This window comes from Furipterus horrens, unplaced genomic scaffold (genome assembly GCF_987537825.1).
Source record: "Furipterus horrens unplaced genomic scaffold, mFurHor1.1.pri manual_scaffold_5, whole genome shotgun sequence".
Lineage (NCBI taxonomy): Eukaryota > Metazoa > Chordata > Mammalia > Chiroptera > Furipteridae > Furipterus > Furipterus horrens.
Window position 1 is genome coordinate 77,552,076 of NW_028327175.1, and position 20,353 is coordinate 77,572,428.

Genomic DNA, 20,353 nt, shown 5'->3' on the forward strand with positions numbered 1-20,353 from the left:
AGTTTTAAGGACACACATAGGTTGAAAGTGAAGGGATGGAAAAAAATATTTCCTTACCTAGGGAAAGAAAGCAAGCTGGGGTAACTATACTTAATCAGACGAAATAGACTTTAAGACAAAGATTGTAATAAGAGACAAAGAAGGTCATTACATAATGGTTAAGTGAGTAATTCAAAAAGAGCATATAATAATTATAAATATTCATTCACCCATCATAAGAGCACCTAGATATATAAGCAAATACTAACAGAACTAGAGGGAGTCATAGCAATACAATAATAGTAGGGGACCTCACTTTCATCAGTGGATAGATGCACCAGACAGAAGATAAGTAAGGAAGCACTGGACTTAAACTACAGGGTAAAACAGATGGACCTAACAGACATTTACAGGACATTCCATCCAAAAGCAGAGAATATACATTCTTCTCAAGCACACATGAAACATTGTCCACGTTAGATCACATGATAGGCTACAAAACAAGTCTTAATAAATTTAAGAAGACTGGAATCATATCAAGCATCTTATCCAACCATATTGACATGAAACTAGAAATCAATTACAAGTAAACTGGAAAATAAACGAATGTGTGGAGATTAAACAATATGCTACTGAACAACCAATAATCAAAGAACCCAAAAGATAAAAATAAAAAATTCTTGAAACTAATTAAAGTGGAAATATACCAAAATTTATGGAATTTGGCAAAAACAGTTCACAACAATAAATGTCTACATTAAGAGGATGATCTCAAATAAACATAAAATAAAAACATAATCAGATAATATGATTGAAGTATAATAAAATATATTTAGTCTTTGTCCCTGGATTTCTTAAGTAATAGGAGAATATCTTGTTATTCATGACAAACTCCTTACAATCATACCTGAGTTTATGTCAATAAAAGTGACCCTTGGTCAGCCCCCTTGTTAGCTTCAAGATGGGGCTACTTGCCAGGGGAACCAAGCATGTGATTAAAGAATTGGAACTTCCATCCCTACCCACCTTACCCCCATCTTTGGAGAGGGGAGAGAAGCTGGAAATTTTGTTCAATCACTGATAATTTGGTCAATCATGCCTGTGTAATGGAACATCTATAAACTTGTTAACAATGAGGGTCAGAGGGCTTCTGGGTTGGTTAACACATCCAAGTGCTGGGAGGGTGGCATGCCCTGAGAAGGCACAGAAATTCTGTGTCCCATCCCTACCGCATACCTTATCCTATGCATCTCTTCCATTTGGCTGTTTTTGGGTGATATCCTGAGTTGAGTCATTCTAGTGAAGTATCAAACCTGAGGCTGGTAGGAGAGTCATATGAACGCCCCTATTTGTAGTCAACTGGGCAGAAGTGTCGGTAATCTGGGCACCCCATTGGAGCTGGCAAATGAAATGGGGACAGTTTTGTGGGACAGAGGACCTTAACTTGTGGGGTCTGATCGTTAACTCCAAGAATGAGTGTCAGAATTTAAATTGTTGGACACCCACTTCAGGGTGTTGGTGTGAGAACTGGTTGTTGTGAGGGGGAAAAACTAACAATAATGAACAACTTTTTACAAACAAATTCAAAAACATGGCAGAAATGGTCACAGTCCAAGGAAGAAAAAATCTAAATGGTCCTAAGACCATTAGAGGCATTGAATCAGTAATTTAAAATCTTCCCACAAAGAAAATGCTAGGCCCAGATAGTTTTTAAAGTGAGGTTTATTTTAAAAATTAACAAAAAATAATAATTCTGACATTATATTAAATTTTTCAGAGAAGAGAAATAGAGGAAAAGTTCTCCAACTAATTTTACAAAGCCGATTCAAGCATACTCCACAGAACATTTTCCTGATTAGTGTTTTCCCAGTAAATTACCTTTTTTATTTAACATCCAAGACCATACAACATATATATCTCTCAAAATAACATTTCAACTGATATTTATATAGAAAAATTATGTTTAGGTCCCTAAAACTCAATAGAATATTTTTACCAATAACAAAAACCAGGAATAAACAAAGCAAGACAAAAACAAAGCCCAGGTGTGGGGAATGCCTTGAGTTACATTACAAATACAATGAATAAAACATCCATATCTTAAGTCAGCAAATCAAAAAGCATACTGAGCCCTGGCCAATGTAGCGTGGTTGGTTGGAGCACAGTTCTGTGAGACAAAAGGTCACAGGTTTGATTTTTGGTCAGGGCACAAGCCTGGGTTCTGAGTTTGGTCCCTGGTTCAAGAGGCAAACGATCAATGTCTCTCTCTCACATCGATGTTTCTCTCCCACTCCCTCTCCTTCCCTTCCCCTCTCTCTAAAATCAATAAGCAAGTCCTTGGGTAAGAATTTTTTAAAAAGCATACCAAATATCAAAGAAGGGTATATTCCACACAAATACCACTGGTGATAAAATAAACATTAAAGTATCATTCTCTGACACATTTCCACGGTGCCTTTCAGATTTCATATTGCCCTTTTTTCCCTCTAATTTTGTAGAGTGAGAACTAAAAAAGTTGAAAAAGTGTTAAAGAACTTAGTGGAGAAGGAAACAAATCAAGCAGAAAAGAAATAACAATGAAAGAGAATATGTTACTGCTGATAAAGCAACTATTTGTTAACAACTCTATTGTTTGGCAACCAGGAAGCAAAGTTATGAACAATTGCAGCCTAAAGTTGTAGTTAGTATATTTTAGATACATTTCATGAAATTGGTTTGGGTTAACAAATAACCCATTATAATAATTTCACCATTTAAAATAAAGGGAGAAAGACTCCTTCTTAATGTTTTGGCATAGAACATCTGATTTTTAGGAATAAACTAGTACTATGAAGTAAATATCTGTATTATTTTAACATCAAAACTATCAAAGATGGTATGAGGAAGATACCCACAGTCTCACCTTATTCATAAACGTTAAGTGCAACAATTTCAAACAAAATGTTTTTTTAATGACAAGTTTGGTTTCTTCCAGAAATGCAGGACTGGTTCAACATTAGGAAATGTATTAATGCAATTACATCATTCACACATTACAAGAAAAACCCCCATTTCATTACAGGCAGAAAAGACATTTAATAAAAGTCAACATTCATCTATGATAAAATAAAATAAAATAAAACAGCAAACTAGAGATATAAAGAGAAGGAAACTTCCCTAATCCAATACACAATAGGAAAGACATAACAATAACAAGCACTCGTGCTGAAACTTAAGAGCGTTCCTTTAGAGTCATGAACAGGACACAGACGTCTACTGTTATCACTCTGCTCAGCACTGTTCTGGAGGTCCTATCCTGCATATCCTCACACACACAGACACACATAAGAGGTGTAAGAACTGGAAAGGAAGAAATAAAGCTTCTACAGATGATACAATTGTTTAAGGAGAAAACCCCCAAAATTTTACCAGTTATTTTAAATTATAAAAAGTATTCAAATTATTTAACAGGAGTTGGATATAAAATTGGATCCCTAGCACCCACCATAATCAAAATAAAATGTGCATTGCTTCTCTGAAAAATCTTGCTTATGATCCTAATGAGAATATTGGAGTGGGACAAGGAGTGAGGTAAGAAAACAGCTTACTTCTCACTCTCCACGTGTTACAGGGTGTATTAATTTTCTCTTGCTGCCATAACAAATTAACACAAATTGAGCTGCTTAAAACAACACAAGTTTATTATCACAGCTCTGGAAGTCAGAAGTCTGCCATGAGTCTTACTAGACTAAAATCAAAGCATCAAAAGGGCTGTGTTCTGCCCTAGCTGGGTGGTACAGTTGGTTGGGGAGACATCCCATACAACAAAAGGTTGCAGGTTCGATTCCCAGTCAGGGCACAGCATATAAGGGAGGCAATGGATGGATGCCTCTCTCTCACATCAATGTTTCTCTCTCTGCCTCTCCCCTCCCACCCTCTGAAAATCAATAAAAACATATCCTCAGGTGAGGGTGTTTTTTTGTTTGCTTGTTTTTTAAGACTGTGTTCTTTTCTGGAGACTCTAGGGCAGAATCCACTTGTATGCTCATTCAGGTTTTGACAGAATCCAGTTCCATGCATTTGTGGAAATGAAATCTGTTTCCTTGCTGGTCGTCAGCTGAGAGCCATTCCCAGCTTTAAGTGGGGGCTGTTGGTATTCTTTGGCTTCAAAGATCTTTCTCCATCTTCAAAGCTAGAAAGTAAGGCTAAGTCCCTCTCCCGCCTTCTCTTCTACCACATCTCTAAGTCTTCTGTCTTCCCCTTCAATTTTTATCTCTTCACATCATGGTCCCAAACATTAATCACATCTGCAAAGCACCTTTTACTATGTAAGGAAACATATTCACAGGGTTGGAGTTAGGGTCAGGTTTATACGACACAGCAAGCAAGGGTGAAAACAAGACTAGGTAGGAAATATCCCTTATCTTTTCCTCATGTTCTTTCTGCTTGCCTTTGCTTAATTACTGAGTTTTCCTTACCAGGATGTGTGAAGTTGAAGCATACAGGAAAATAAAGAATTTAGAGTTGATTTTCTGACACCAACCCTAATCCAATAATTGCAACAAACACCTCCCCCTACTCTTGAATCACCTAGAATTCAGGGAAAATATATAAAGGGGAGAACAGAAAACAGTAAGGTGGGAAGGAGTATTCAAAGAAAAACAGCAAATTCCCCCCTTCCTTTAGAACTCAATTTAAGAACTTCCATACCTGGATGGTGGTAAACAAGAGAAAGAATCTAACTCATTAGAGTTATTTATGGGCTGTTACTATGTACTACATTGCCCTGGCTGGTTTGGCTCAGTGGATTGAGCGTCGGCCTGCGAGCTAAGTGTCGCTGGTTCGATCTTCCAGTCAGGGTACATCAGAGAAGGAAAACTCTGACTCCAAAAAACCTCCGCTGCCTTGCGGAATACCTCTTCAGGGGAAAGGCTAAGGGAGTAAACCCCGACAGAAAATCCGGAGCCGGAGTCCCTAAGGCGGTTTGACGTTGTAGTCAACACCGGCAACTCCTGCGGCGCACCTGAAGCCAAGCTGTATTGACTCCGTCTTTCCCTTGGACCCTTCAGCTGCGAAACAGCTGCGAAGAGAGGGGGGGTCTGCTGCATGGGCAACAGCAGACCCTCCATATCACCCTGCCCAGGCTCTGTAGCTTCAGCTTCACTGGAGAGGACACTCCAGCGTCATCGCAAGATGTCGATTCAACACGGGAGGAGACAGATACCGTGTCACTCCCGAGTTGGACTGCACAACCATTCTCGGCGGTGCAGATAGACTCTTAAGAAGCTACACCATCGTCTCTCGAGATGGACGGCTGCCGACGACAACGACGACGACGACGACTATGTACTACACAGCGCTAGATGATTCTACAAACCTTTCTTAATTCTTTAAACTAACCTATGTGGTACATGGGTATAGATGTTAAGTGTACCCTGTAAATGAGGAATCTTGGGCTCAGAAAGGTGCTCATTACCTAAGGGAACACGTGTCAGAGATGGAACTAAAGTTGAGTCAGCAGGCTGTTCCAACCCAAGGAAACCTCTCTCTGGCTTTCTCTAGCAAGAAGGCAACATTAAGGTTACAATCCCCACACTGTACCCTTCAGTGTCTTTAAATGACACTCTTGGAGGTGTTGTCCCCTTCCCCAACCTTTCTCTCCCCCTAGGTGGTTAAGTGACTCCCTAAGGAAAGTCTTAGACTTATTTACCGTCTTGTGATCGTTATATATTTACTCTTTCTGTGGGGTCATTTTCCACACTGTTCCCAAGCTGATGTTATCATTCGGGCTTAGCCCTATGTTCTGACCAGTGAGCAATGGGCTTCATTTTCTTTCCTTCCTTCCCTTCCCTTCCTATTTTTCAGCAGTAAGCTTCAAATAACCAAAGAAGGGTCTTGAATGTGGTCTCTGGATGGGTCTCCGCTCAGACTGATAGGAGCAAGGACACCAGTTGTGACCATACAGCCTGTATCACTGCTTTCTCTATCCCTTCAATGAGTATGATTATCAGCAAAAAGCCAGTAAAAGACCTTTGCTTTATTTTTGTGGTAATAATTAAACAATGCTAAAATTTCAGCACAAAATCTCAACTTACCCCAAGTACAAAGCCTTATACGATTTGTGTCTGCCTGTGTCTCCTGCGTCTTAGGCCACTCGGCACTCCTCTGGTGGCTGCAGCCACAGGGTCCAGGGCCTCCTTCTGAGCACCTGAAGGGATGAAATACGCTAGAAATATAAAACATACGCCGGCCTTCTAAGGCTTAGTAGGAATAAAAGAATGGAAAATATACCATTCATTTTATATTCATGACATGTGAAATGATATTTAGCCTGTGTTGAGCTATTAAAATTAATGCTTCTTTTTACTTTTATATGTGCTATTTTGAAAGGTTTAAATCGCTTTCGCGGTTTCCAGTGCGTTTCTGTAGGGCAGCACTGCTGTTCCATGCTCGGTGCGCACACTGTTGAGACTGGCAGTGTCCTGTGTTACCTGCTCAGTGTCTTTCTCGCCCAGCCAGAGCGTAAGGCAGGAACCTTGCTTGCCTCCTGCACACCTGATTCCCAGGCACTTAGGACGCAGCATGAAGCAAAGTAAGTTCTCAGTAAATATTTTTTGAATTAATGACCTTACTCTTCCTCAGCTGGAGATGGGAGTTCTGTCTGTCCTCCCCTAGGACACGAGGTCTCCAGTCCTCTGGGTTACACACGCAGCTCAGCGGAGACCAAGTGCTCCCGAGCTGGGTGGAGAGCCACACTTTATAAAACTTCCTCCGCGGAAACAACTGGGCGCACAAAGCAAAGCTCGTGAGAAAGAACCTTCCGCCTCGGAGACCCGCCCCGCTGTCAATCACTGGGCACTTCCCCCTCCCGCCACACGGCGGCGTTTTGCGGGCGCGCAGTGGCCGATGGTACAGCCCGTTCTCCCCGCGCCCTGCGGACGGTGGGTCCTCCCAGTGGTAGAAAAGCATTGTGGGACGGTCGCGCGGTCTTTTCTGCTCTAGTGTTCCGGCGGTGAGAGGCTGCTGCTGCGATTCCTGGATGGCGGTGGCCTGGTTAGCGCGACCGCGTGGTCTCTGCCCGCCGGGGCTGTGGGCAGGTCGCGCGGCTGCCCTGAACCCGGTCACGTGCCCGCGGCAGCGCGGCGAGCCCGAGGTCCCGAGCCATGAGTGCGTGCGTGGCAGCGGCGTGGCCTGACTTCGGCCGCGTTCTCCATGAAACTTCAGCAGGCCGCGAAATGGACCTCGGGCCGCGTTCCCACGCCAGGAATTGGAGACATCTGTTTGAGAGCATTTGAGTTTATTGGTCGTAGACGGTGTATACCAGGGGATTTTTAATATAAGCGAGGATTTTTTGTGAAGGGAACGGCCTGTCACAGCGTGAAATCGTTCAACGTAGAAGTGAAGATACTGCCACTTAGGTTGAGGTCACGACAGCTGTGGCAAGCTGCAGAACTTGGCGGAAATCGAATGAGTAGCACCAGCTCTGCAGGTGAGTTTTCATATTAGTGTTAAGGGAGGAGGGGGGAAAAAAAAAAACAGTCGCGTTAAAATTTAAGATTTTTGCCATGTAAAAACATTTTGTGTTTCAGTTTTTATTACCCTGTCGCATTTTAAATTGTAGAAGAAAATAGTTGGGATTAGTTAATTGTTCCTGTTCCAGTTCTAATCAACAGAAAGGTTCGTCTCGGGTGGACTTTGCGTCAGGAACCCTGGGCGACAGGCCCAGCGGTCATCGTGTAGCGATCTTGATGTTGCCTTTGTGTTGCCCGTTCACTTTGGGAAACTAGTGAATGTGGTGTCAAAAAAGGCGTAAACAAAACACTTGGTAGCTCTTTCCTGCCCTTGAATGCGATGTCTTTGGCGTAGGAGCTGCCTAAGTAACAGTTTATGCTTTTACGTTAATTTGTTTATACATGTGATCTTGGGTCTGCCAGCATTAACGTCGAGTTTCTCGTAAGTGGTTTTAACTTATTTTTGTTCAGGTGCAAGATGGATGCTGAGGCATAGACTGCTGCTCACTGAATACCACCTGGGGCACAATTGGGACCTAAGGTGAGGTGATGTTAAAATTCTATCTAGAAGCAGCTCTTGGTAATGGGAACTTGATTACCTTTCTACATTGGGGTGCCTTCTCTTGTGGGTATTAAAGTTAAATTGGACATTAATGACTCATTAGTATTAGTACTGCTACATCTAATTAACAAGGTTAATAGAAAATGGGATAGCCTGTTTCCAGCTTATTTCTGATATCTTTAAGATGTGTCTGTGTGCAGTAAGTTTAAGGGGGGAAAAAAACACTTGCCAAATCTCAGGCATGTTTTATGTTAACCTTTGAATCTCACTCCAGAAACATAACAGTGCAGTGCAGAAGCATGTATTTAGTTTAAAGTATGATGCATGTAAATATTTGTTTGTAAAATGGAGTTTTGTGTTTTTTTTCTTTTAGGGTATTTTGGTGAATTTGAAAAATTGATCCTACAGGAGTTGCTTGGATCATTTAAAATTTTCAAGTCTGAGGAGTACCAAAACTACTTTTGGACAGTCCATAAATACATATTTAAAACAATGCGTCTATGAATAAATATTTAACTGTGCTTCTTGGAGGTTTGTGTGTTACGTGACTGCCAGAAAATAGCATTCTTTACAAAAAAGGATTTCTCCCCTCGTCCCCAGCAACTTCAAAATTGTTAAATCTCAGCAGTGAAGATTAATATTAAGTGCTGTAACTGACAGGCTTATGAAATAAAGGCTTAATGGTAGGCCCGCGGAGAAATGTGCTTTCTCCCAGTGCCTCATGATGAACTGAACTAGACAAGTTGCTTTGTAGGGTAAGGGGTGCTTTTGCATTGTCACTGCATATTTTACTTTACTCGGTCTATCTCTGCCTTCACTTCACAGGGAGGAACAAATGTGTTCAAGAATACAAAAATTTTATTGAAAGCACTGTGCTAGGAGCTGGGAACAATGGAGCGAGTGGAGGGAAGTGTCATCACAAATGTAACGCTTCCTTTGTGAGACACACCCATTGCAAGGTAGAATTTGACCAAGTCCCAGAAACCTGAGAAAGCAGAGTTGGGACCAAGGGTAAGTGTCAGTTTCTCTAGGCAGAGGCCTTGAGCTAGGGAAGGTGTGACCATAAGCCCCTATTTGTGACAGTTATAGCTGTTTTCCCCCAGTGCCCTGATGTAGATGAGAAGAGTGCACATTAGATGGGCATTATGAAATGCTGGGTATGTTAAAACAGGCTGAATAGGTAAGATGCCAGACCACTTAACGCCATTTAAAGAAGGAGAAATCCTGTGGTGTAGAAGTTCCCTTGCAAGAAAAGGGACACAGGTGGGCCAACTGGAGGCTACTACAGCCAATTTGGTGGCAAAATCAGTGAAGGGATAATTAAACTAGAGGGCAGAGGTAACAGATTTGGTATTAGGGGCGTTGTCTATATGACTGCTAGGTGAGCAGACTAGCAGAGTTATAATGGCCCTAAATCCAGCTGGGGAAGCAGCATTTCAAACTAGTTGGTCTCTCGGAAGAATACGCCTGTTGGCTAAGCTACAGAAATAAACCTTAAGGTCATGGGCATAAAAGCCATGTGGGGAAGAGGTGTAAGGGGAAGGTAAAAGGTGACTTGTATTAGTATTTCTGTTTTTCCATGTAAAGTCTACTAAAGTCATCTGCAGAGAGAAAAGGTCTAAAATAGTCTTTGGGGAGAGTTAGATAGCTAGGCAGAGTGCAGGGACCATTTGAGGTTGAGAGTGGTGACAAATGGATAGGCCAAAATCTTTTTTTTTTTTTTTATGAAAACAGGGCAAGAACACCAGAAATTAAGAGCAATGCTTTCAAACAAAAACTTTACATTTGTAAATAACAAGTGGAACTTAATATCACAAAATGCAGCATTACAAAGAACATTTATAGAACAAATATCTACAGTCTCAAAGTGATGGGGACCTCAGTCCTCATGCATCTGCACAGGCTGAGGTCCACCTAGAGATGTGAGGAACTTTTTCATCGCACTTGGTGTGCTGTTGCACAGTTAGCCAGCTGCAGTCCAGGATTCCAGACCTTGGAGCAGAAGCATCTCGTTTTGGTTGTGGATATGGCATCCAGTGAATGAGTTTTTACAAGAATATCCTTCCAGTTACCAAATAAAAAGTCCCTTCAGCACAAATAAACTAGTTAAACCTTTAAAAGAAGCAACAGACTTGATTATTTTCTTCTGAATAAACACTTGCAGGTCCAAGATACTTGAATAATGACAATTCACAGTTTCAAAGAAAGTAAAGGCAGCACACACACCCTTCCCACCCCCGACCCCCATTCCCAAGCCCGTCACTGGAATCAAGTCTCTATCTTGAGGCGTGAAGCTTGGATAGTTTTTATTGTTTTTGCTATATGTTTTCCAGCCAGGTTGCTTGTAGATGCTTGAGACTTTTCCTCCATCAGGCTATCTTTAGACCCATTTCTTCTCTAGAAGAAAAACAGATTCAGAAGAAAACAGCCAAGTTCATTAATACATCAGAAATTCATATTTTCTTAATAAGACATCAAGTTTTAAGAAAACAATATCAGAAGCTGTTCAAATATTCCCTCTGGTTAACTAAACATGACTGTGTTTAAATCTTAAATAGAAAAATTAATTCTGACAGTTAACATGCATAAAAGTTTTACTCATAGAAATTAGGCATAAATCTCAATCCAGCCCTCCAATTAAGTGTCATTTTCTTTGTTGTCATTCCTAAACCAGGTTTTCAGGCCTCCCACTTCTCTGAGGGGCAAAAAGAAGAGTAGGGAGTTGTGGGTAATTTATGATCTTCCCTGATTGCTTTTCAGTAGTCACTGAGTGAAACTCCCATAACACAATGCCCTGGGGGCCCTTGTCACTTGGGGCTAGAGTCCTGTCAGCTGGGATAGAGGAGGGACCCTCAAGGGGACTTGGACTTTGAGGACCTCATTATGGAGAAATGGGAACAGAGCCCTGTACCACACCCAGAACTTCTGGAACAGGATCATGTGTATCTCTCCACCCCAGCAGGCCAGGCCAGGTCCGGAGATGGTGCTCAGTGCCTCACAGCTCCCTCTGTTGAGCCGTCCTGCTCTTACGTCCTGGAGATGGCCACACCCGTCAGTAGGTCAGGTAACTGTGGGGAACCACCCTGCGTGGTTTTGGGAATTGTAGCCCAGCTGCAAGCTGGTCCCCCTGGGAGGCCTGTGAGTCTTGACTGGAAGACCAGGAAGGCTGGAGACAGATATGACCCAAAGGTCCATTCAGGGGGTTCCCGTGGGAATTGGATTTAAAGAATGCATATTCTGCTTTGAAGTTTGCCCTGTTTTTCTCATCTCTTAAGTTAGCTATAGACCCCGTGTAACATCAAGTGCCCGAAAGGCATATGCACTTAATGTCCACACAGTGCCAGGATGCCTAGTGGACTGTGACCCAGAATGCTCACTGTGTTCCTTACATTGTTATCAGTAACCAGTAATTGTTAACAGTAATCCAAGCATTTGAAATTGATTGATGATCTGTGTATCCTGACTCTGTCTCCCCTGGATACTCTCCTCAATAAAAGGAGCTTGGAAGGCTTGATCGGGGCTTTTCTCCCCTAGAGAGAGATTAGCCACCTTTCCTCCTCCCAGACAAAATACAGTGTTAGGGTTACTTATTGTCTCTCGTCCACGATCCTGAGACCACTGCTGGCCAGTGAGTTTCCCCCGAGCCGAGGGCGTTGGGGACAACCCGCCTGAGGTAACAAGCATATTTAATCCCCCCCAAACTCCATGCCACACAAATGAGCTTCACTATCCAGAATTCTATTTTGAGATTAATTTGGATAAAAAATAAGTCATCACTTTAAAAGTTCCTATGACTGGCTTAATTTGTTTTACTGACATTCAAAGAAGCACCAAAGGAACAACACTAACGTGTGGGGAGTATGAATCAATAACTGGAACATGAGACTACATGTTTGGGATGGAAGATTTTAGACAGAGGTAGGAGGAGGATACCAGTGCACATGAGAGTTAGGGCAGGGAAGGAGAGCTAATGGATCAGAAGAATCACCGGACAGGAGCTGGGAGGTTTCCTGAAACAAACGTTACACCTTTTTAAGTTTGTCTAGGACTGAGTTAGCCCCCTCTGCCTGCAAACCTTAAGGAAATAAGTGACTCAGAGTCCCTAATGCACCTCACTTAAACCAGCCTTCTGTATGAAAAGGCGAGGTGAGGCACAGGCAGGCCAGGCCCCGGCGTGAGCTCTGGCACCAAAGATGCAACTTAGGAAATGCAACTTTCCTGCTTGCACCTGTCATTCATGGAGACTGGAGCAGTGCCTCCTTTGGGCATTTGGAATAAAATCCACACCCTTTTCCTATGGCATCTAAGGCCCTGAGTTATTTGTCCTTCCCCCCTGACTCAACCATGCTCAGAACACAGCTTCTCAAACACCCAGGCCTGTCCCAGCCTCATTTTTTCTATGCTCTCCCACTTGCTTACATCAGCCTCCTCCCCCACCCCTAGGCCCACCAGGCTGGCTCCTCCTCACCTGTCAGGTTTCAACTTACATGTCACTTCCTGAGATGGCCTTCTCTGACTACCCTACCTACAGAAGAAAGGTCCCCTGGCGTTCTAATCAGGCCTTTGTTTCTTTCTAATCTTTTGTACTGTGTCTGCCTATTTACTTTTATGTGTTATACTCCTATATCTAAGCCAGGAGGCAGCAAACATTTTTCTGTAAAGGGCCAGATTTTGTACTACCTCCTGCTTCTGTTACATACTCCTTTATTTTTAACCCTTGAAAAATGTAAAACCAGTATCAGCTTCTGAGCTATTCTGCAACAGACAGGACTACATTTAGCCACAGGCTTTAGTTTACCGATTGCCCAGACCAGTGCCTGTCTGCCGCTCCTTAGATGTGCTCATTAGCTATTTGTTCAGTTCAAAATCAAAGGTGTCCCACTGACAAGCTTAGAATCAGTGCCGTTGACCAGAAGATATGTGAATTGTTCTATGTGAAGCATTTAATGTAAATTCTCTAACTTTTTAAAGATTCCTAAGTGATGATGATTAGTTAGGGCAGGATTTTCAACCTTTTTCATGTCATGGCACACATAAACTAATCACTAAAATTCTGTGGCACACTAAAAAATATATTTTTTGCCAATTTGACCCCCATCCCCAAATAGGTATAATTTTGATTCATTCACACAGGATGGCTATTGTTATGTTGGCTGTTGTCATTTTTTTTTTTTTTTAATTGACAGTCTAAGGGAAAAGGGGTCAGTGCCCCTGACTAAATAGTCAGGTATTGCATGTTTTTAAAAATTTATTGCAGCACACCTGTTCAAAATCTCTGAGTTAGGGAGTAATCAGAAAAGCAAAAATACAATAAAGTAAAATTCCTATTTGTACTAAAACCACCTTAAATTTAAGATTCAAAGAAAGTTCTGAAAGATAACAGCTTATTACTCCTCACAGTAACCCTAAGAGGTAGGTCATTATCTACATTGCATAGAAATTAGGCTTAGAAGTTAAACTCTTTGCCCAAAGTCACACAAGTAGTACATGTGGAGATAAGACACAAATGTAGGTCAGTCTCAATGCAAAACCCTAACTGCTAATGAATGTAACTTTTTAAAGTGCTCTTGATTTCAAACAAATTGTCTGTTTGAACAACCCATTAGCCTCGCTCAGATTCCTCTAATCAAACATCATGCAGACTGTAGTGGACATTGGGTTGACCACCCTGATCTCCTTCTGGACCAAGGCATTCATTTCCCCAGACGCTGGGAGTGCTGGCTGCACTACAGCTCAAAACTGAGCCCCTTTGCAGGAAATGCCCTCAGCTGAAGAGAGACACCTTGCCCAAGGTCATGCCCCCTCTCAGAGGCCCCCTGTATCTAATGACTGCTACACAGTGAGTGTGGGTGTGTGAAGGCCCAACCCCTTGAATCCAGGTGGGATGAATCAGAAGAGCCACCTCAACTCCAGAGCTCCCCGTGGAATCAGCGGATGTCTTTACTGGGGCCATACGAGTACTACACAGTTCATCTCTTATCTCCACCCAAACCTCTTCCACTCCCCAGCAGATGTTGATCCTAAGAGCACTTTCCAAAAAACTTCCTCTATGCGAAACCCTTATCTCAGAATCTGTTTCTAGGGAACTAACCTAAATTATCACAAGTTTTTTCTGTTCTTGCTCAAGTCATTGGCAAAATGAATCAGAACAAGCGAAGGGCAATACATGATGAATACTGCTGGAGTCAGGGTTCTTGGGCTGTCCTTGAACTCCAAGAATTTATATACAGAACTGTGTATGAGCTTACACGCATTTTTATGGGAGATACAGTAGTTACATGGGTTTTTCAAAGGGATCTGTGATCCAAAAAAGACTGAAAACCACAGCACTGCAAACAGTAGGCTGACACTGATCCATTATAAACATCAAGGTTGATTCATTATAAGCATCAACTTTGTTTTTAGAGTGGTTGTTTAACCATATATAAATCTATGCAATGATCTTATACAGACTACATTTTGTTTCTATCTTATTAAAAAAAAAATACCATGAGAGGTGGTGGCAAACACCTTGCTGAAATGCTGGCTACAGTGCTCCCCTAAAATAGTTAATTCAGCTCAGTGTTAAATTGATTTTGTTAAGGCAGCTAGATTCTTTGGTATGTCCTTGAATTCCTCTTTAACCACATTTTTAAAACACTTCCAGAACAAAAGTAATTCTCTTTGACGGAGAAGACAGAAATAAAACAGGACTTGAGTAATTCTCCTGTCTGCCATCAGTTAACAATAGAACATCTGCCCCAAGGGGAGTCTACCACTTTCTCCTTGTTTCTCTGACTCAAAAAATGTCTAAAAGTCTAAAACATATTTTTCTTTTTTTTAATTAGTCAAGCCATTGTTACTTTATTCTGGCTCCAAACAATCTTACAATCTTTGTTATCCTTGGCTTTGCCCCAAGCCTCAGATCATTTTAGACCTTGCACTATCTCTAGCCCACACTCCTAACATAACTCTCCCAGGTAGTGCCTTGTCTTGATCAAGCAACCCCTCCTCCTTCCTCCTCTTTCCATGGTACATGTTCTTTTAAAATACAGACTCTCAGAGTAAAGTTAAAGATTCATCTTCCTACCTCCCAAAATAACTTTCAGGAAAGCGCTTCTCAAAATCGTCATCAGTATAAGACCTTCTTAAAACTCTGTTATTACCAACCTGATGAACTGTGGAGCCCCCAGAACCCTGAGCATCTGAAGAACGGGTCACGGGAAGCGGAGGTACAAGATCCGTTTTTGAGCTGCAGAGAGTGAGTTTTAGAATTAGTTCTGAGAATTGCAACTTGAGCTGAAAGAGTGCTCCAGCATGGGACGCATGTTTTACACATCTTTGCATTCCCTATAGCACCCACCACAATGCTTCACACAGGGAGTTGTTGAATAAATGTTTCTGAATTAAGTTAAACAGGTTAACTAATTTATCCAAAGTCAAAGCAAATAAATAGAAGAATCACTGACATGTTGCATATAAGACTTTTTGTTTCTAACATTTATTAGCCATTTGTACCTTTTTATGAACCTATGGTACTATAGACAGCCATCACCTACATTTTATAAACAAAAAAAGTAAACAAAACCTGGCCTATACCTTCTCCACTGGGCTAGCCTATCTCCCAGTTTATTAATGTTTATCCAAGTTTTGAACATTAATTCACAGTTTGTTAATATTCCTACCCAGCAATACAAAGTACATGAACTTCTATGATTATAGTAATTTTACAAATGGATGCATTATTTCATTAACATTTATTTAAAATATATCACCTATCATGTCAAACAAGATAATGGTCACTTTCCTCACAAGAAAACACACACACACACACACACACACAAAGAAATAAACTACTGTAATATGATATCTGCTGTAGTAAAAAGAAAAGACAAAATACCATCAGACAAAAAAATTCTGTTATCCCAACTTCTCTCAAATATGGCTGCATCATTCCCAATAGAATAGCTTGTGCATTTGTCTTCTCTCTTCTAAAACCTCTAGTGTATAACTTGGAAATGACATGATTTAGCCTAAGTATGGTCTAGATCTGCACTATCCAATATGGCAGCCACTAGACAGCTACACATGGCTACTTAATTAAAATTAATAATACTCAATGTTTAGCTTCTCGGTGATATTGACCACATTTCAAATATTCAATAGCCACCAATACAAAGCATCTCTATCATCATAAGAAGTCCTATGAGACTGTGCTGCTCTGGAGTCACGAGGGTGATGGTGTACGCAGGCCTGCCTACTTACTTCACTTCCGATAGAACAGATCGCTCTCCATCTGAACACTGGGACCTTCTATACTGGCGGTAACTTCGCGGAGAATGAGAATGCCTGATGCGGATCGGGTCACCCTGAGTCCTGAACAAGCAACCAAAAAACGTGGAAGCAAAAACACACTGTAAGTCATAAAAGGATAATTCCTTAACATTAATACCATAAAGGAATAATGACTTTTGAGAGTTTACAAAAAAAAAAACTTGACACCTCCGGGTTTGGAAATCATAAGTGGCTTAAATGTCACAAGTTAACAACAGAAAACTGCTCCCTCAATCACACATGAAAATGAAGCTCTTTATAGTATTTGTATATACATGGGTATGTACATATTACTTTTAACCATTAAATTGTAATGAAATTATTCCCTATGGCTGAATTCTCTCCAGAAGTGTGGAAGAAAAAAAATTCTACAATGCAGACAAAAATGGCACTCCTACCAGAAGAAATTGGTCACTGTCTAGCTACTAACTAGCCTGTCATTAAGAATTCAATCTTTGGCCTAAAGATGAGGGAGTTGGGGGATGGAGGTGGGGAGGGTCTGTACCAACCTGCAACTTGACTAGAGTGAAAAAGGAATGAAGTAGACTCCTACTTTCTCATAACCATTATAGCCAGGCAGAAAACTGAGTAAACACGTCATCTGCTGCATCCCACACTGAGTGGTGATTAGGAAATCCCGGTGCTGTCATGAAGCACATTCAGTGTGCTAGTACTGTGGTAGGGATTGGATTGGACTTCTATGATGGAGTTTTGTGGTCAACATAATTCCCTTGGTGTTAAATAATGAACAATGAATCAATGAATCTCTCAAAAAAGGACGTTATATTTAAAAACTAACATCAGTCATCAGAAGTCCCTTTGTACCTACCACACACAAATAGTTAATAGTGATTGTGTACAAAAGGAGGATTAGCTTTTATACACCCTTTCTTCCTCTTTCCTTATAGTTCTTTCTAGTTTTAGTTAAAATGTAAAGACAAATTTAAGCACTGCATGGAGAGTAAGACTGAATTACTGACTTCTAAGTACTTATAAGACTTCTGTGAAAAGATTTTCAAAAACATACTCACTCTACTTTAGTGTATGGAATCTCTTTTAATTGTTCTTCTGACAATCCAGACGGATCCACAAGTTCCTTCCTAGAAGAGAATAAGAGAATTAAAATTGTGACGCTGGGATAAATACTAATACCTTTCATAACTTATCCCCACACATCAAATCAGCAAATCTAATAGAAATATAAGCCAGGAACAAAGATGTAAAAACTAGAATGTATTCAAGGAAAAGGGGGAGGAAAACTTTCAGTAGCTCTTCTACTTTCTTCCAATTTCTCTATATCCAATGTAGAGGGCTCTCCAGCCACTCTTAATTTCTCTACAAAATTCTGCTTCTCTTCACTGTAGGAGGTGCCTTTTTTTTCCTTCCTAATCTGTTTTCCTTAATGTTTAATTGTAAAGCATTGGCCTTCCTGAGGCCCAAATACAGGCAAGGCTATGTGGCCTCAGGAACAGAGCTTCTGGCTGGGTCAGGTGCCACTACCGAGAGTCCCCCGTCCCCCGTAATGATGATAATAAAACTGTTTGACAGGCTTCAGCCCTGGCCTGCCTCTTAGGGTCAGTAGTCTTCCTTGTCAATGCCTTAAAACTGCATGGGTTTTAAAACAAGGAGGGAAAAAAAAACAGTACTCACTGAATATGCTTCCATAACTCTTCTTTAGCTTGGATATCAGGGCTTCGCCTATAAATCGAGAAAACACCACTCATCTCTGCAAACATGCTTCATCTAACAATCTCAGAGCGAACCATAGCACAGCTACAACATTAGTAGTTTTCAGACTGTTAAGTTCTCATTTGCTGCTGAGATGGAAAGGAAAGGCTGGGCAGGGAGAGCTGATGGGGGATGGTTAGTGGAAAGACACCAGGATAATTATTCTGCTAGCACCACTGAAGAAAAATCATAAAAGCAGCCATAACCACGGCAAATCCACACACCCTCCAGTGGTGATGTTACAATGAAGAATAATTTGAGGCTTCTATTTCTGGTCCCTCTAGCTATTTCTAAGTAAAGGGAAAAAACAAAAACAAAAAACAACCACCTCATCCTGATTGTTAATAGAAAGATTCTCAACATGATCTGTGATTGCCTGGTAGAAAGAGCAACCACAAGGAGAAAGGAAATGGTGGAATGCCTAGACTGGCAAACCGTGTGCCACTGACCCATCTTTCATGTTACATCTGATGCTTTGTTTCTGGGCAACAGCAGGTGCCCACAAATGCTGTCACCTTCCATATGCCCTTTGCCATACCTATGTATAGACCCACAAATCTCTTCTGCAAGAATGACTTGAGTACACTTTTAACTTCCTAGAATGAGAAATTCAAAGTTAGTATTCATGTGTTCACATTCCCCATAACAGCAATGAATACTAGATATCTATTAGTACTATAATTGTTGCCATAGAATGTCTTTTTCCTAGTGAGAAAATGACAAGCTTCCATCAGTCCTTTCAAGAGAACTGAGATCTAATAATGGGCCCAAAGAAAGGATCCAAACTCTAACAATTAAAAGGCCTGGAGCTAAGCAAAGCCATGGATAAACACTGCCCTGTGAAATTTTATATTCATAATCTGTATTAGCATTTTGGGGCTCAATATTACTTTCAACATATGATATTATCATTGCTTTCATTTTTTTCTCAGTTAATGAGGGCACCACAAGGCATTCTGCTAAGGCTTTCTGATTCCACAGAATATAAAAAGCTACTTTCTAGCATTGAACTGACTAGAAGTTTTTACCTTTGTAGAAAAAAAAAATCTGTCTACTAAAGATATTTCATTCAACTCAAAAGGTGTCAAAACATGAATGATACCTGGCTGGTGTGGCTCAGTGGATTGAGTGCTGGCCTGTGAACTAAAGGGTCGCCAGTTTGATTCCCAGTCAGGGCACATGCCTGGGTTGCAGGCCAGGTCCCCAGTTGCGAGCGCACAAGAGGCAACCATACACTGAATCTCCCTCTCTTTCTCCCTCCCTCTCCCTCTCACTAAAAATAAATAAATAAAATAAAATAAAAAACACATGGACGATAAAGGGGAAGGGATAAAGCCTTGGTCTCAGACATTAAAACATGATATTGTTAATAGATTTTGTTATAAAAATAATGTTTTATGCTTAAAAATATCTAAAGACGTGCTTCCTTGGAAGGATTTCCTGAATGGAATCCACCTTTCCTACATTTGACTGGCCCGATTCACTAGACAATGTTACCCATTATATGATACTGCCAGAGAAGGTGCCAATATTTAAAACACTTAACAGTGTATATTTCTGAGTGTTAGGTTTACAGGAATTTTACTTTCTTATTTAGACCTCTCTCTTTTTTTTTTTAGATAAGAGAATTTCTTAATTATCAGAAAAGGAAAAAACATAGGGTATTTTCACGTTTCAAAAAAATATTATTGCTGCAATTCTGCAGGAAATGCCTTTCATTCCCATCTCAAAAGAATTAGCAGAAATGTTATCTTAACCTGAATGAGAATATCAGTCCTTCCAGCCATAAATATTGGTCCTAAAAGATTCAGGAATTTAGTCTAGGTGTTTAAGATCTGCAACACTTTCAGTCATATATTTAACTACACAGAATTCTGAAAGGGCCAGCAGTCGCAAACAGCTTTAAGGCAGAGAAGAGTTCCAAAGCTTAAAAAAAAATAAGCTCATTCCCTCTAATTGCTATACCACTGGTGATTTAACAAATGTAAACATATGCTAATGAGGAATGTATTATTTTTATACTTATATCTACACACATTTAATCAATAATTTAGGCTGAAATCATGATCAGGAGCTCAAAAACATCTTGTTCATTTAGAAGGCTGTGAAATTTTAAGTCATTTTACTTAATTATGCAGATGTTTTACTTGAACTCTCCAAATAAGTTCCTGAGGAAACAGAACCTGAGTTGTCAATAGATACCACATAAATAAAAAATGCACACGCAGTCCCACATTAGTCCTACATTCTTTAAAAGCATCCCTCATCCACACCTTACAGC

General features: G+C 40.8%; 1 protein-coding gene, 2 long non-coding RNA genes and 1 other non-coding gene across 7 annotated transcripts in view; 2 read left to right on the forward strand and 2 right to left on the reverse strand.

The window, feature by feature from the left end:
- Window positions 1-3,445: 3,445 nt before the first annotated feature.
- LOC150008817 (uncharacterized) lies at window positions 3,446-6,740 on the reverse strand. Of its 2 annotated transcripts, none has more exons than XR_016511342.1 (3): window positions 6,591-6,740; window positions 6,054-6,166; window positions 3,446-4,282 (listed from the first exon to the last, which is right to left on the reverse strand). It is a non-coding gene; the product is annotated as an uncharacterized LOC150008817 (long non-coding RNA). The 2 variants fall into 2 exon arrangements; XR_016511343.1 differs by having other exon boundaries at window positions 6,586-6,740.
- Window positions 6,741-6,945: 205 nt separating this feature from the next.
- LOC150008818 (uncharacterized) lies at window positions 6,946-8,524 on the forward strand. The gene is made up of 3 exons (XR_016511138.1): window positions 6,946-7,447; window positions 7,941-8,010; window positions 8,405-8,524. It is a non-coding gene; the product is annotated as an uncharacterized LOC150008818 (long non-coding RNA).
- LOC150008819 (small nucleolar RNA SNORA13) lies at window positions 7,711-7,844 on the forward strand. The gene has a single exon (XR_016511604.1). It is a non-coding gene; the product is annotated as a small nucleolar RNA SNORA13 (small nucleolar RNA).
- Window positions 8,525-9,746: 1,222 nt separating the features above from the next.
- Window positions 9,747-20,353, reverse strand: part of EPB41L4A (erythrocyte membrane protein band 4.1 like 4A) — a 241,028-nt gene continuing 230,421 nt past the window's right edge. For all 3 annotated transcript variants that reach the window (XM_090276562.1, XM_090276561.1, XM_090276563.1), the window contains 5 exons: window positions 17,995-18,042; window positions 17,376-17,444; window positions 16,276-16,386; window positions 15,181-15,262; window positions 9,747-10,428 (listed from right to left, as the gene is read on the reverse strand). In XM_090276562.1, coding sequence (XP_090132688.1) covers window positions 10,300-10,428; window positions 15,181-15,262; window positions 16,276-16,386; window positions 17,376-17,444; window positions 17,995-18,042 — 439 coding nt within the window. In that variant the 3' untranslated portion in view covers window positions 9,747-10,299. The remainder of the gene's footprint in view (window positions 10,429-15,180; window positions 15,263-16,275; window positions 16,387-17,375; window positions 17,445-17,994; window positions 18,043-20,353) is intronic.